At 32.8% G+C, this 17893-nt stretch overlaps 1 protein-coding gene across 1 annotated transcript in view; it reads left to right on the top strand.

Annotated features, from left to right (window-relative positions):
* Window positions 1–17893, top strand: part of LOC108917322 (NACHT and WD repeat domain-containing protein 2) — a 78454-nt gene that overhangs the window by 35241 nt on the left and 25320 nt on the right. The window contains exons 4-11 of the mRNA XM_018723870.1: window positions 1535–1702; window positions 4400–4550; window positions 8276–8483; window positions 10421–10576; window positions 10629–10924; window positions 11970–12204; window positions 13556–13927; window positions 14579–14810. Of these exons, the coding sequence (XP_018579386.1) occupies window positions 1535–1702; window positions 4400–4550; window positions 8276–8483; window positions 10421–10576; window positions 10629–10924; window positions 11970–12204; window positions 13556–13927; window positions 14579–14810 (1818 nt within the window). The remainder of the gene's footprint in view (window positions 1–1534; window positions 1703–4399; window positions 4551–8275; window positions 8484–10420; window positions 10577–10628; window positions 10925–11969; window positions 12205–13555; window positions 13928–14578; window positions 14811–17893) is intronic.

Raw genomic sequence — 17893 nt, 5'->3', positions numbered from 1 at the left:
CATTTACATTTAATAATTTTGGTTACCTATATCATAAGAATTTCCAAAGGTTTTATTATTTCAATTGATAAATGTGCTATTGAATAAATATAAAAATACACAAAAAAACACTTGTATCATGGTCTGCAATTTCTTAATCAATTATTAAACAATTTCCGGCCTGACCAATTTATTTGAAACTAGGAAATTTACCACAGTTTATGTATTACACCTGCCAATATAACCTGTACTATTTCTTGAACAATTTATTGGGTTCGGAATTGGTAGATGTAAAACGAGTTTCAGATTAAGTTTCTAAGCAAAAAAATCTAAGAAAAGTTTATACAACGATAGTACTTAGTTTTCCATTATGGATAACTTTTATAAATAATACATGTTGACAATTCTGCAGTAAAGACATTTCGTTAGTGCGAAGAAGATATTTCCAGTTTTTCAAAACATTTTTTGTTTCTACGAACTAAAATTACCAATTCAAAAGATGAAATTTCATCTCATATTCTTTTCCTTTGCGAGAACCCTTTGACATGTTGGAAAGTACACATATTAGATATTAATGGAAATAAGCTGCCGTCCTGGATATAAAGCACATATTCGTAACCTATATTATCCAAGTATTCATGAATACATACACAAAATGTGCAGTGATGTGTTGTCCGTTGGACTAAAAAGACATTTTTCTCTCTAGCTACTACCAGTAAAGGGCCACCAACTAATTTTCAATCAACAGTAAAGTCTAAAAATTTTCTATAATAAACAGTAAAAACGGCATTTCGAATAAGATTATCTAATATTTCTATAAACCATCTCTCTTTATTTATCTATTTTTTTTTAAATAAACATTCTTTTCACCTGAGATAAGATGTGATGAAAACAAGATATGATATGATGTGATGTGTTGTTATGTGATGTGCGATGTTGTGATGTGATGTGATGTGATGTGATGTGATGTGATGTGTGATACGAGATGTGTGATGTGTGATGTGAGATGTGTGATGTGATGTGAAAGATATGATGTGTTATCTAAATTAAATAAAAATATCATGTTTTATGTAGATAAGTTAACTAAATAGATAAAATAATCTATACAACATCCATAAGAAATTACAGGATTGAAAAATATAATCAGCGAACCAAACAAGATGAAACTCAAAGAAAAATTTAAGGATAAAGAGAATAAAATAAATGAAGAAAAGGGTATACATATTTCGAAAATCATAATAATTTAACTGTAATATAAGCCAGTAGTTTGTATATGATTCGAAATCTTTCATTTAGATGGGTTTAATTACCTTTTTAGAAAGAAACCAGTTGAACATTTATTTAGGTAGTAGCGATTATAAAAAATCTAAAACTAGTAATCATATTTATAAATAATGCTATTAATATTAAAATACATTTTCCTTTTTCAAAATATGTATTTTCATTATTTCAGCCAAGATGTTACAAAAAGCTATGAAATCATTGTGATATTTTTAACTCATTGATATGCATACTTACATTTTGAGATCTACTCTATCATTTATATTTCTTCCAGATTGTTGCGTCGAGAAGGGTACTTTACACAACGTCATTTACCCCGAATTAAGAGCGCACTGTAGGTCAAAGGGTTATGAACTTCATATCGTGGATCTACACTGGAAGACTTTATTAGAAAAACAGCAAGACCATGAATTTCCGGAATTATGTATAGGAGAATTAACTAGTAAGTAAAATTATTTCAACAGACATATGTACAGATTATTCTATTTTTCTTGGGAATTCAAAGTAATTCAGAGAGTATTAGAAATAGATAAGACATATTTGACATATTTCCGAGGTCAAGCCAGTCATTTAACAAAGATTATTTTAATATGTTCATAATTTTTTTGACGCAGAATGGGGTGATGATGGGAATTGTCATTGGCAATGATCTAGAAATAAATTTTATAGATATAGAAAGAACAAGATGGTAAAATTACAAAATAAACTAATTCCCTTTAATGAGAATAATAATTATTATTTTTAAATATATAAAAATATATAGGGTTATTTACACACAATATATTTTTTCAATTTTAATGAAAATAGAAGCGATAATACTTCCATGTTTAGTAAAGATACTGGAAGATCAACTAATTCTTGACGGCGATCTTGGACTTTCAGGTATAACAAGGGTTGTGTCATGTTTTGGGCAACGAAATATATAATATGTATGCTGCCATTTAAAGTAATAAAATATAATAAATATTTCTGCAACGTATTAACACGATATGTCTTAAGTTTTGTCTTGTTATAATGTAGCTCCCCGTTTTGGTTTATTTGTTATATTCTCTGAGATGCCCTGGATACCCAACAAAATGGGACAATTTTACCTACATACATGTGTTGTATGAAACATCATGTTAAATTTAACCTAGAACCTAGAATACCTAATGAAAGCAGTCAGTTTCTGGAGACGATGTACAACAGGTGAAATTATAAATATAATCTCCTTGTGTACCGCCAACTTTATAACTAAATTCAACATTTATAATTGAGTTTCCACTCAATTACTTACCACGATATTTTAATTATTATTAAACCCAATATATTTATTTACAGTTTATCCATTTTAACTTATACGGGGTAGCTTTGAATGGGGGTAATATTTATACGGAGCCTACCTTTGACCTTTAGAAGCAATTATTAATAGTTTACTTTTCAAATTCCGTCGACTGAACTTAATTTCTTTTAACCCTTTTTTATTAATTTTCATACCCCGCCGCTGGACTAGCTAGTGTGACCTGAACAACGGAGCAAGTTATTCACAGCGCATGCAGAATTGGCAACTGCGCTGAGCATTGGCGCCAACTCTCATAAATTAAATGAAAGATTATTAAATAACAAATTTTCACACCACCCCACCCGCTACGAAGTACTGTTGTTTGGCGTGTTACTTTTGTTGAGTGTGTGTTCGCCAGGGGCCTTATAAACAATTTAATTCCTTTAAATAAAAAACAGTACTTAACCAGAAATCTAACACAAAACGGCGGTAACCAATAACGATAAATGAAATGAACATAAATAAATAAATAATCTGTTACTCACCTAATTTTTACAGCATATGATATACTTGAAATTTTATGGCTAATCTTCGATTACAGATACCAGGATTCTCTTCCCCGGCGTTTAAAATTGCTGGTTCTCTCTCTCTCTCTCTGAATTTGTTAAAATTATGAAAATTTACAACTCCATTCCTTGTAAAACAATTGCATGTATGGAGTGATGAGAATCCTAAAGAAAATGACATTACCTGATAGCCACAACAATCAACATCTTGTTTTCATCGCCCACTGAACTCAAAGTTTTAAATCCATGACACTGTTACGCAAACCGAAACATATACACCTGCAAATAATGCCATTATTTTTCTCCAGAATGGTTTCCTGTAGGCGATTTTCTCAAGGGACAATATTTTTTTGAAATAAAACGACCTTTTCAATGTTGCTGCCCGTTTTAAAAAAAATACGACCACTGTAAGAGTTTTGACCACTAAAACGGAGAGGTAACCGGAGAAAACTATAATAATAATAATAATAATATCTCTACTCCTCATTCTAATTACGAGAATTAGCCCAGAAGTCGAAGACTTGTGCGGGAGAGGAGGCGGCATATTATTATTACGCAGGCCGCATTTGCGCCCAGGAACGACTTATGTTGGTAAGCCCTAACCACCATTCAGTGCAGGAATGAGGGAAACCTGGAAAACCTCATTAATTAGGGGGGTGGTCAAATGCCAACCGGTGTCAATCTCTCACTTTGACCCAAGCCAACATTCTTCCACCCTACCATACCTGCACAGAGGGCGCCAATCCTCCGTACAAGTATAGATAATCTACGGTCACCGGCCGCGGGATTCGAAACCCGGGCAGTTAGACACATCGATTTAAGTACTGACGCCTTAAACCGTGCGGCTATCGACCGATTTTACTATTACTATACTATTTTATCACCCAGTATATCGATTTGAATAAAGCTTTAAGAAATAATACGCCATAGTAGTCCAAATAAATGTGCCAAATTTTAACGCGATCGGTAAAAGGGTTAAGAAATTAATATGCAGTCAAACGTTGTTTGTGACATTTGCGGACACCCATTGGTTTGAAACTTATTTGTTCTTATTGAATGTATTGTGCTGTATTATTTATTAATTAATAATATTTAATTAACTTCCTGTATCTCAAATATGGTGGGATTTCCTAAACAAGTTTATATAGCAAAGTACCATTATTTTTTCTTCTCTATATTCCTAAATTTTCGGAAAAAAAACCACACACTTTGTTTTTTACGTTTTTTCATTTTGATCCCAAAATTTATGTCACATTTATATTGTTCTTTTTTTCTTCAACAGACGCGCACTAAATTTTACTTATATTTTTAGGGCAAATGGAAGTTGCTTATGTTATTCCAGTATTGTTTCTAAACAATTCTTTGGGAACGCAACTGCTTCCAATTACAATTGAGAGTACAGACTTCAAAATGGCAATGGAAAGTGCTGAAAATCAGTCAGCGCAAGGATTACTATCAAAATGGTAGGTAGAACACGAAATTTAATTCAGTATATTATATAAACTGCTACATAATATGAAGTAATACTTTAGTTTTTAGTGTATTGAAAATTTTGTTTTGTCTATAACGGAATTATATTATACGAAGGCAGAGAAAAATATAAAATTAAGTTTATTTTACTTTTACGTTCACATTACTTTAAGGGTATTACGCTAATTCAAATTAATTTGGGTAAAGAATGCAGGTCATTAAGCGCGGTTTTCGACCAAATTGAAAAAATAAAAAAATTGCTTGGGGCCAGACAAATAAAATTTAATCGATTTTAACCCAAACGGACGCACCCCCACCATCCTGCCTTATATACCCCCCAGTAACCGATCCACATTCACCTACCATGACAGGTAGTAAAGGCAGGAAATGTCAATATCTTTTTACACATCCCTAGGGCCAGACAAGCAATATTCCGTTGATTTTGGGACAAACGGATCCACCTCCCATCTTCCCATCCCCATAATTCTAATCACGTCCAACTATTGTGGCAGACAGGACTGCCAACAAACTCAAACTGAAACTCAGATAAATACAAACTAGAGCTCGGGCAGGCAAGCTCAAGCCGGATAACGAACTGGTCGAGTGTAATTAAACCATGACCAGGGAGACTAAATCTGAACCTCGGACAGGAAAACCCTAACTGAAGCTCAGATATGAAATCTCTTTCTCAAACAGAAGTTCAGACTGCCAAAACCAAGCTGAAGCACCGATAGCAAACTCAAACTAAAGTTCGATCAAGTAAACCCAAGCTTGGACACGGAAACTCGAATTGAAGCTGAGACATGGGTAGGGAAAGGTGGGTTCGATCCATTTAGCCCAAAATAAGTGAATAGTTGCTTGTTTGTCCCTAGAGATGCGCAAAAAGTCATTTTTCTGCCATAGTAGTTGATTGTGGGTCGGTTACTAGGGCAGCGGATGGTGGGGAGTGGATCCGTTTGGGCTAAAATCATTTGCATTTGTTTGTCTGGCCCCAAGCTATCAAAAGCATGCATTTTTTTATTTTTCCATTTGGACTGAAAACCATTCTCCTTTAGAGTTAATTTTATAAATAATGATCAGTCATTGTTAGGAACAATATGATATTATTTAATAATATCAATATATCAGCTAGATATGTGTCATTTTACAGGAAACTGTACATATTGTAATAGCAGAAGTTGGGCAACTTAGACAAGTATGGAATAACTATATAAAAAGCCAGCAAATATTTGTAGATCAATGAATTTTCACTAAAACTAATTTTGGTTTCCAAATACTACATATTGAAAGAAATGAAAATGTTTCCAATACCGTCAGAGAAATTTTGTAAATCTAACTTCCTGTTAACAATTAACGGTAAATTTTTTTATGTTGTTATTCCGTACTCCTTAGGTATCCGTCCATTAAAATATGTACAGTAAGTCATGAAACTATTTATCTTAGAACTTGAACAGAATATTTTTATTATTAGACGACTTTTCTATGACGTCGCCTAGGTACCCCGATATTTAATGTCAAAAATTTACTATAAATTTTTAGAAATACCTTCTTATTTGATATAGCTCAATACTTTCAAAGAACTGGAAACATGAGAGCTTTCAAACAATAAATTTGCATAGAATAATAAAAATTGTTGTATGACGATATTGTAATAAAAAATGCATTCCTATCCAATCACGTAGGTATTAAAAAAAATTACGTATTAGATATTAAAATTTTTCTGTAAAGCTTCCTTCAGTATCTAACAGACCTATCACAATATATTTCTTTTTACAGGGTGATTCAGTCATAATGTCATTAATTTTAAGAGCAGATAGAGAAAAATGAGTATAATACGATGGCGTGATTAAAACAAAAATTAAATGCATATTTAAGCTGAAAAAAAATATTTTCAAATCATTATTTAACCCCCTTTTCAGGCTGTTACTGACCGGTTGACGTCAGCCGGCTACGATATGAACAAAGCGACCTAGATGCAATGTTCCCATATTTATATTTTTTCGCTCATATAAACACAATAAATAAATGGTTTGCTCACGTCAGCCAATAATAATTTATAATGCTATAAATTATTTTTTATAATTATGCAATCAACATATTAAATTGTTATTGTTGCCCAGCAAGAACCTCGAGGAGGTCTGAGCATGACTTGCCAAAAATCATTTTTTATTTAACATCGTAGTAATAATTTTTTAATTTGCTGTAAGCTTTCTACTAAAAATTGAAAGTAATGCGGTCCATTCAGATGTTCAGGTAGAAAATGCGGCCCAATTAAACGATCGCCATATACTCCTGCCCATAGATTGAGACCGAATCTCCTCTGAAAGCTAAACCGACGAGTAGTGTGCGAGTTTTCATCTGACCAAATGAGACTATTATGGCCGCAAAGAAATTAGCTCTGTTTTACTTTAAATAAAATTTAATATTGAAGTTACAAAACCCCAAGAATTCAAATAATTTAAATTTCATTTCATAAACATTTCAATTTCATTACAGAAATAATGATATAAAAAATCAACACTCACTAGATAAATTATAAAGAAAGGGTGAAATGTATGTAGTATTTAAATATTGACTGTAAGCAATAGAAGATAAAAATACAATCGGACGGAGACAAATAAACAACTCCGTACGTGTTTCCGACCCAGGCTAACCTGTCAATAACCTTCTAATTTGCACATGCACTTTAGTCTAGGAACCAAACAAGCTTCCGTTACCAACCAGAGTGCCACGGCTGCAACAAAACTTGGTCGCAATGTCTGAAAGTGGCCAGATTAATTGTTATCAACAAATTAAATGTTTAAATGGCTGTAAAAAGTTTATTTTTATAGCTAGTACACGGAACCTGATCTGGCTCCTAGACTAATACGAACTGTAGTAGGATCGTATTCCATGCAAAGTAGAGCAAAAAGTTGTCAGTCTTTTATCAAAGGAAAATCGTGTCATCAATGAATAGGGATGATTGTTTCGAATGTACGGTTATTACAATTTATCAATTTTAATATTATTAACGTTTTCACGTTTTATAATTTATTATGTTAAATAATACACAGTTTACATTTGTTATGTAGTGTAAATGTAAATAAAAATTCAGTGAAACAAATGAATTGATAAGCAGAACTTGACAAAGACTGGCTATTTGGTGATGAAAACACCTGTTTAAAATGCCAGCATGAGTAAAACAGCATTCATCCGTCCATAGCACTTTGTTAATAAAGTTCTGCTGCACTTAGGAACCAATTGCAAAATTCAAGACGATTGGGGAAATCAGCTGCTTCTAAAGCTTGAACTTTTTGAAAATGTGTTATGTTAACTCCTTTGCGGGAAAAATGCGAGAGATATGGAGGGTGGTAGAGTTGAATAAACGCTTTAAATTGTTAGGTAATGGTTTTGTAACCGTGGATTAATTAAATGTGAACCACAGATTATGATGTGAATTTGTCAACGCTGTTCGCTTCAGCTGACGATTTGTTCGTGACATTACGTTACAAAATTTTCCGAGCATCCGGGCATCTGGCAGGGCCGCCTTCTTAGCGGGAGTTATGGGTTGATTTCCTTCATTTTTAAAAGTCTAGTAAAAAATTTGTTTTCCCGATTTTCTGTCTTTATTAAGTCTTCCGAATACGTGATTAAAATTAATGACAATATGACTGAATCACCCTGTATTATAAAGCATATCGATCGTGTCATGGTACAAATTAAATTGCTATAATTTTAGGTACATGTTAGACAGTGATGCTCAACCACCGTGCTATCGTCTGAGGCCAATATCATGCCACATACCAGGTTTCAAAGAGACATCGTTGGAGGATCGAGAAAAAGCTTTTGCTGAATGGGCCACAGAAATCGATAAAATGCTAGGTGTTCTCATTACGGTGTTTTCACAAGAACTACGGGACACATATCTGACGACAGTTGTAGAACAGGTACTACACCTACAAGTTTTCAAAAAAAAAATGCCAAAAAAACCTCGAGAACAAAATATAAATTATCTTCTAATTATCTTAAATTAAATAAAAAATCCTAAATTGGTCAAATACCTCCTCGGTAAATCTATCGAGTTTTCTTGCCAGAGGCATTGTAACAAAGGTACAAAATATACAAAGGTATAAAATAGAATTAACAATATGGTCCTAGGATAAATAAATAGACGATAAATATATATTTTTTAAATGGCAAAATATGTTACATAACCAGTTCTTGTACACACAAATCATGAACTTTTGGAGATGGGCATGGTAAATATTTTTACTATTCTTTTTTGTATATTTTTTTTATATACTCGTAATTCTTTCATTCCCAACTTCAAACCAATGCAATTCCAATCAGGAATATTTAATGTAAAACAAAAACAATAAATTTTTAGAAAAACGAAGAGCTAACTATATTTTCATTTGTTAACGATTTCTTAAATTTTGCATTCATTTATTTTTGAGCTATGCAGAATTTATTAGAATTTACTTCTTTGAATACGCTGATACGCCATAAGTGAAATTAAGAAGTAATTTTCTTCGGAAACATATTTTCTGATAGTAATGGAGGATCGCAGTTTCGGACATCAATTTAATAGAAGGTAACGTTAAAACAGAAGTTTAGAATCGTTTGACTAGAACTCTATCTTATCTTGTATCGTTTCGACCTCATTCTCGTTCCGTATTGGACTGAACTAGGTACAGTACTTGTGAAAGCACGGGGCCGGGGGCATCTCGTGGTATTTCCAGTTTCCATTTTTCTTCTCTTTGAAGTCTAGAAACTTTGAACCTATTATATTACATTTCTTTATGTGCAACTTTCAGCTTCCTTTGGGTAGCACTTATATCGATGAGTGGGGCTGAAATTTGTAATTATGATAAATACTTTGAAATTTCCATAACTTTATGGATTTTGATCAGTTATACGAATTTAAGCCTTAAAATGATATTATAGGATTAGGATAAGAAGGTCTAGACAGGCAACTTGGATTGGAGTCGGCTGCAAGTCTGTATTTAATGCATGGGTGACTATGTTTTCTTAATAACAATAAAACGTTGTTAATAATTCATTTAATAAACATCAAACATAACTAAACTGATAGCAAAAGGGCTTACAGCATGTCTGGCTAGGAATACCCAAACTGGAACACCATTAAGCAGAGCAATCATATCTTATAATCATTGCTCCTGTCAGCAAATTGCAATTACCAACAGTTAGTTGGTAAACTAGTGAGTTTCTCGAATAATTCGCTTAGTGGGCCTTATATTAGTTACAAATAACGTTAGTTCACGTGCCCGTCGCCATCGCTTAATTATTATCTCGTAAGAAAATTATAGATAACTTCATAGTACCCACATACACCTTCATAAAATTGTTACATCCGACATTTTTTTAAAGAGAGGAATTTTCTTTGTAGACTCATCCAGCGACCTAAATTTCATAATCAACTTACACATTTCATACTTTCCGCCTTTTGCTCCTAATATCGGTTATTTTGGTGCATTGAGATTAGATTTCGTTTTGCTGGTTAAAAGTACATATAAAAAAAGCGTAATAGTAATTAGGTAGCCTATTTTATATGGCGGTTTTTTAATAACAAGCAGTCTAAGTTTATCATAGGTCGGTGTTGTGTTGTTTACTTTTAATTAATACATTTTTGATGTTTGAGTGTCCATTATTTTAATAAGTTAGAAAATTCCAACTTCTTCGTGTTATCTTCTACTGCTACCTCTAGAAATGGTAATTTAATAACATCGATGGCATTATTATTACTTTTGGTATATTTAATCTTTAAATAAAACATTCAACATGTTGTATATGAAACATTATTATTTCTGTTGTTCACTATAGATCATATATTTTAATTAATACAAACATTACCTCTTCATAGGAAGTACATAACACCGTCTTCATGAGTCAAGAGTTAGCCAAAAGATGTATTTGGTTGAACAGGGTGTACACTCCAACTGCAAAAACACCAGAAAATATGACACCCGGAGAAGCAGAAGCACACAGAAGACTAAATACTTTGCAAAAGGATTTAAGAGTGAGTAGCGAAAAATATTTAAGAGTAATTTTGTTCTTATTAATAATTCTAGAATCAACTAACTGAGAAACACATTGTGAGGATACCAGTTAAATATGTGGAAGGCGGGCTGAATCTGGAAATTGCGGAACATGAGCAATATATTTGTCAGGTCACAATTCACCTAAAAAAACATCTAAGTGAAATGATTAGTACCATAATCGAAGAACATCAGAGTAAAACTATGCTGAAACCAAGTCATGGTATCGAAGCCAGTTTATTCGAGGAGCTCAATCAACAGACCAGTTTTTGTCAAAAAGCTGCACAATGTAGTATAAATAGAGAAAAAACAATAAACGATATAAAAACGTAAGTACCTACAACTTTTACCTCAACTATACCAAAGTAACACTGCAACAAATTTTCTACACTGATTCGTCAAAACAAACAAAAATAGTAGAATGATATTTTTTTCTTGAAGCAATTCCTAATGGCTGCACAATCTTTCAAAAGTTGAACCGCAGATAGCTTTTCACCTGTTACTTAGGAACCATATATAAATAATTATAAATGATACTGGTAGATATAGGTACCACTCGGTTAACGATTACAGTCTGTAGTAACATTTCAATATTATCTGTACATCATTCGTACGGCTTTATATTTTATATTATAATAGTACAATGTTGTTGCCTTCTAGTAGTACTTACATGCATGCTACATTTGAACATAAACGTGACATCAACGGTTTGAACTGTCAAATAAAGGTTATTGGAAATTTGATTTTTCCGCAGATCTATATAGACCATTTCCAATTAGAGATTTAGTTTTTTTGGTAGAATGCACGAGTGAAAGTTCAAAAATAACAAGAATGATAAGAGCTCATCAGCAGCATATCATATCAAAAGGCTATTATTTGGTTTTAATTCCCCAACAAATAAAATATGCGCGAAATTGTGCAAAACCTTAAATTACTTACTAATTACTTAAACTCCGCCACTAACAGTGTTTTCGATGGTTTTTACGCTTTTAACCGTTAAAATCCAATCCTTGGAAGAAGATTATCTACATCAAATACTTTTTTTGACAGTGTGGCAATTGAAAACATTATTAAGCCACTGATTTTCGTTCAAATCTTACAGGTAATTTTTTTTATTTTGTTTATTTAGATGACAAACATTAGTTTTGAAAATTTGCTTCAATATCACTGTTTCACCTTGTAACTATATATTGAGGGTAAATTGAAGGAAAACAAGTACTGAACCACATTTGTTATAGTCTATTTTAAAAAATCCAAACTCACAATAATTTAACACGGCGCCAATTTCTATTGAACAGTTTTCTTTTCAAAAGTGGGCAAAATATAATCTGGAAAATATAATTGTATGCCTAACAATGTCTCTTTATTTTTTAGATACATTACTGGAGGGGAAACATTTCCGCTAGTTATATATGGCCCGAGTGGTTGTGGCAAAACAACGTTATTAGCCAGAATAGCGCAATGTTGCCAACAATGGCTGCCCGAAGCTTTTTTAATAGTTAGATTTATCGGCATTAGTGCCCAATCAAGTACAATAGAGCAACTGTTAAGTTCAATTACAAATCAATGTTCAATATTAACATATGGTCATAAATGTTATTGTACTCATGTAAGTATCTATATTGTTTCACGTTACTTTTGCGGACATAGAATTGTGCCTAATTAAATTGTTACTCTAACTAAATTTTCTAAAATGATACATCGGTCTCATTACTAGGTTAAATAGACATAAGAGTATAACGTTATCACTTCATTTGTCGGTTGGAAGTGCGTCAGTCACTATGACATCAGAGCGGCGCGGCGGCGGTGTTTGCGGAGGCGGTGGTCTAGGGCATCAGTATCTGTTTACAGTACAGAAACAGCGCTACTAAAGACACGGTATGTCCAAGAGTCTAGAGAGAGTTACACTTCACACAGAAATAAAAGTCACACTTTATAAATATTGGCATTTATTAAACGTCATCCTATTAAATAAAGTCCTAAACCATTACTACTATAAAGCTAGCCGGTGACGAGCGACTATGGTGATGACTACTAACAACGGTGCAGTGTTAAGCGGCATAGCAGAGTTAACAGAACGGTAACAAACAAGCGAATATTACGGCAAATTAGGTACAGATACCAGAAGTAAGAAAGCGATCAAGAAGACGAAAGCAAAGCTACATTTATAAACTACAGGCTTGGTACTATCTTTACATACAAATAAAAACACAAAACGGTATAGCAAGATTCCTCAAGACGAATATGCGGTTGCAAGGTTTAAAACCTTTTACTCACATCCTCTGCTAGGCACGTCTGCTCTGGCGAAGCGGTGCATCGGAATTAATCTATGACAAAATCACCTGTGGTCAATTAGGGAAAGTAAGTTCTGCGCACACTTACATACTTCGGTGGCTAGACGGTTGATGGATAGGATTGCTTGCTCTTCTGGTCATTCAAAAACTGAAACTTCGCATCGGCTTGCTATAGCTATACCTTAGGTGCTGGTTGACGGGTGCAGGAGAATTCTAGACTGGACTTGGAAGAATTTTTCCAAACGGCGATCTCTCTCCTGCTGGATGCCACGAGTGAACATCAACTATGACTAATTTAGTTTAACTGCGCACTCGTCCCAGGTTAGACTTGCAAGAATTTTACTTAATCCGAATGAAGCCCCCCTCTGCTGCTGGGTTGATAACGGGTAGAACTGGTCTTGACGACTTTTGGATCCTAACTTGCTAGAATGGTTGTCGGGTTAATTTTGACGGTGATTAAAATATAATTGGCGGTACGGTATTATACATTTATTTAAATAAAATTAAACAAATATCAACTTGGGATGCCTCATACCCCTGTCTGAAAATCACATAGTTACAAGAGGTTTCTATTAGACTGGGCATAATTCTTTTTCTTTTAAAGTTATGTATGCTTATGTATATTTATATTGTTAATAATTTATCTATTTTATTTTTATTTTTTAGAGTTTAGAAACTTATGAAAGGATACTTCCAACCTTATTAACAGCTAGTTGTTTACAAAGACCTCTAATAATTTTGTTAGATGGTCTGGATCAAGTGAGAGCGTACAGTTCTAAAAATATAGATTGGCTTCCCATGAAGTTGCCAGATAATATAAAGTTAATAATCTCTGTATCAGAGGCTAGTGATATGCATGCAGATATTAGTAAGAAATTACAAGAAAATAGTTTTATTAAGATGCCCCTCTTAGGAGAAACAGAAGCCAAAGGTATTCTCATGTCCAGCGTCATGCAGTACAATCATAGCGTTAATTCTAAAATACAAGACTGTGTGTTAAAATCTGTCCAGGAATGCACCATTCCACTTTATTCTAAGGTAAGCCTACCAGTTTCCTGCTTAGCAAAAGTCTGCATTTGCTATATTATAGGATGGTGAACAAGAGTTCAGTTAAAAAAATTAGACAAATTAGTATCTAATATTTAAATATAAGTAGGGAAGATTTATTAATTACCTTTTTCTAAACTTATTTTTATTTTTATACTGTATCAATATTAATTTGTTTTGTTTGTGCAATTATCGATAGTGCAAAATATTGGCGCACAATACAAAAATTATGGTAAATTTTCTAGCTTCCAAAATTGCAATAGAACTAATTAATTGTAAGTCTAACTTAACAGTAAATTTTGGAAATTTTAAAGATTTGTAATATCCCTTCAGAGCCTGGTGCAACCTCAATAAAACGTTCTAAATTTTGACAATTGTTTTTATTTTAACTGTTTCAAATATATTATTACTTGTTGGTTATTGCAATTGCTTTCGCCTGGTATAAATTCTCATATATGATTATTGGTAGCTTGCAGTTGTTGTCTTTGACGTTTATGCTAAATGTTGGTAGTCTTACATTTGACCAAATTGGTCAATTTATTTCAGTATGTAAAAAGGTACTACAAATATAGGGCATTGTGATCATTGCTAGCGCAATTTATTGGCTCAGAAACTGTTAAATAAATAAAAAATTGTTTATAGGTTCTGGCGTGGCAAACATCATGGTGGGTTGATAAGGAACATGACATAGTGCCGAAAGGTCATGTAAACGATCAATTAAATTTAATGTTAGAAGAATTAGAAACTATTCTTGGTGTAACACAAGTTCAACATGCACTTGCAATATTAACCAACACTAAACATGGTATTACTGATTCCGAAATGATAGACTTGCTAGCTTTTGATGAAAATTTCCACAGCAGTTCAACGCATGGTAAGTAAATTACTGAAAGTAACAATGGGAAATCTAAAAGCTGAAGATACTACACATGAAATGGTGACCATTGGCGCAAACATGCCTTATCTGAAAGTTGATAGTTTTATAAAATTAATAGCTAAACAAACCATGTTATTGCAATACATAACAATAAAACAAATAAAATACGTAATAATGATTTAAAGTAATTGGTCGAAGAATCCACCGTTGACACTGATACACTTTACACAGCGTTTTCTGATAGATTTCCGAATTTGAAACCACCTAATAGGATTTCGTCTGACATCGTTGGCAGCGATTTGTATTCTTTGCCACAACTCTTCACGCAAACCAATAGATTATTTGTAAACTATATATTTCATTCAAGACCAAGTAGAAACATCGAGAAGATTGAAATCCGGACTTCTGGGTGGCCAACCGAAAATGCTTCCACGGCCAATCTAACGATTTGGACCTGCATCTAAATATGCACGCTCGGGCTGAGAAAATTGCGGTGGAGTTTCGTCGTGCATGAACCACATGCCTCTTAAATAAAGTGGAACTTCCTCAAACAATTCGACCAAAATTTAAATACGGTTTAAATTTAAACTGGGCAGAAGTCCAAAGGTTCAACAAAAAAATTGCCAATTACATCTCGCCAAACATTCAGTTTAAATTCGTGTTGGAAGTATCTTACTTTTACAGCATGCGGATGCTTTTTGTGGGAGACAAATGATTATTTCGCCAATTAAACACTCCACATCGAGTAAACCTCGCCTCATCCGTAAATAAGATTTTCTCCAAAAAAGTAGGATCGTTGGTTTGCTGTTCTTGTAGGAAATGGGCAAAATGTAGACGGGCAAGAAGATCTTGAGGCTACAAATGTACAGGACTAAAATGGATTATTTAGAATTCTCCAAATCGTAGGCTGACCAATGCGTGCTAAAGTATTACTTTCCAAAATACTTTTTGGAGCGCTGTTATTACCTACATTTCGGACGGAAAGATCCTGTTACGCCTAACCGATTGTACACATTTCTAAATAGTTTTTGATTTGGTTGTCTTTGGTTGGGATACAATTGGGAATATCTTCTAACTGAAGCAAGACCAATTTTCTTGCACATAGACATAGATCATATCTCTCATTTCATTATTCGAAAACTCATTGTGACGCGGTATGTTCAATATTTAATCACAAATAATTATTATTAGGTAATAAAAATACACAAAATAATTATTTATTTGACAGCTTGCTTTATTTACCGGTTTCTATGGCGGAGAAGATGATATTTTGTTTTATGAGACACAGCCTACTAGACGCAGTTTGATTTGTTTCGCCTTTAATTTTTCATATTATCAAAACATAGTGTTCGTTAAATCGATTTTGCTCTAAAACTCATCGAGATATCGAAATGAAACAAGAATACATAATTAATGAAAAAATGATTGCTCTTTCATGTTTTGAATCAAGTTTCATGTTAGACATACAGGGTAAAAAGTTATTAATTAAATGTCGGTGAAATTAGTCGTAAATACATACTCTATGAGCAACGCTGAAATTATAAAACGCATCTTATTCGTTGCTTAAAAATATAGTGTTTTTCAAGTTCCTAACCTACATATTTTCAGAATAATTTCAAAACAACGAATTAAAATTTTAACTTTCAACACCCTGTATTTCCGAAACAATCAACTTTTGGATAAGGTGTGTTTGCGCCAATGGTTACCATTTCAATGTAGTATCTTCAGATTTCGGATTTCCTATTGTTAATGAATCACCCTATATATATCCTATTTATATTAAACTTGTAGTTCACACACCATAGGCCACTGCATAGATAAAATAATTATTTAATAGTTTTGTTGAAAAATCCTATATTTTAAGATGAATTTATTATCAAATTTAGTATAACATCTGACTTTTAAGTACAGTTGACATTTAAATATGGCATACATAGTATTAAGTAAAAAATGACGATATGATCTAAATTTCTTTTAACATTCGTTTATGGTATTTCTGTCACAAAAAAAATATGCCCCAGTATCCAACAACTTATCCCGTAATTTTGACACCACATGTCAAGTACTGGATCTCACACATAAGAATAGGAGATATTTCACTTAATTTTAAGTATAAGCTATAATATAATATAAAATTATAATAAAAAGCATATGCCCTCTCAAAACCAGTATTTGACACACTATGATAAACCCATTTTTTCATATCAAGTAACTGACAACATTTTTACTAATTTAGTGTTGTTATAAGAAAAAAATAATTGAAGTTCATCTAATAGGTCACCTATTGATAGTCATATTGCGTTCAACATAATACTAGGAACTACTTTTTATTAAATCCTTGCTAAAGTTGTGTTGCTTATCCAAAATAAAATAAAAAGCTCGAAATCGACACATCAACTGTACCGAAAAAAAAACATATACCATTTTCCAGAATATGATCATGAACAGAGCTATCTGTTTTGCTTCTAAAACTTAGAACTAGAAGAAATCTTTAAACTGCGAGATAAAAGACAACATAGTTGTTGTTTCATTAAGGACGGGATTTTGTACAAAAAATATCGCCCAGCGTGAGTCACGAAACGAGACCCCGGTAAGTGCTGCTCTAGCGGCCAACGCTTCAAGGTGTGTTTTTTAACCGAACGACGACGAATAGAAGTCTAATAATATACGCTGCACGAATATTTGCCCGATTTTTCAGGAACGGCTCCAATTTGTGTACATACAATCTTATAAGGAAAGAGAGTAAAGATTTTATTAATCAGTAATAGATTACCAAGGACAATAATATTTTTTTTATTAAGTAGGCAATAATTTTTAGTTAATAAGCTTAAACAATCTTATAATTACTATTCCTTCATCAGACGATTTTTAAAATTACATGTAGTTTCTTCTTCAAAAGTGACCTTAAAACACGTATGACATGGAATAGTCAACAGTCTAATGTTTATATTTTCACATTAACAATCCGATAATGTAAATTAACTGCTATTTTCAAGGAAATTTTACATCGATTTTATGCTATTGCTTATTAAAATTAAATAAATTTATGTCATGTTTTGGACAATTACTAAACAAGAAAG

This window comes from Anoplophora glabripennis, unplaced genomic scaffold, assembly GCF_000390285.2.
Source record: "Anoplophora glabripennis isolate ALB-LARVAE unplaced genomic scaffold, Agla_2.0 scaffold22, whole genome shotgun sequence".
Taxonomy (NCBI): domain Eukaryota; kingdom Metazoa; phylum Arthropoda; class Insecta; order Coleoptera; family Cerambycidae; genus Anoplophora; species Anoplophora glabripennis.
This window is presented reverse-complemented; position numbering and strand designations above follow the sequence as displayed.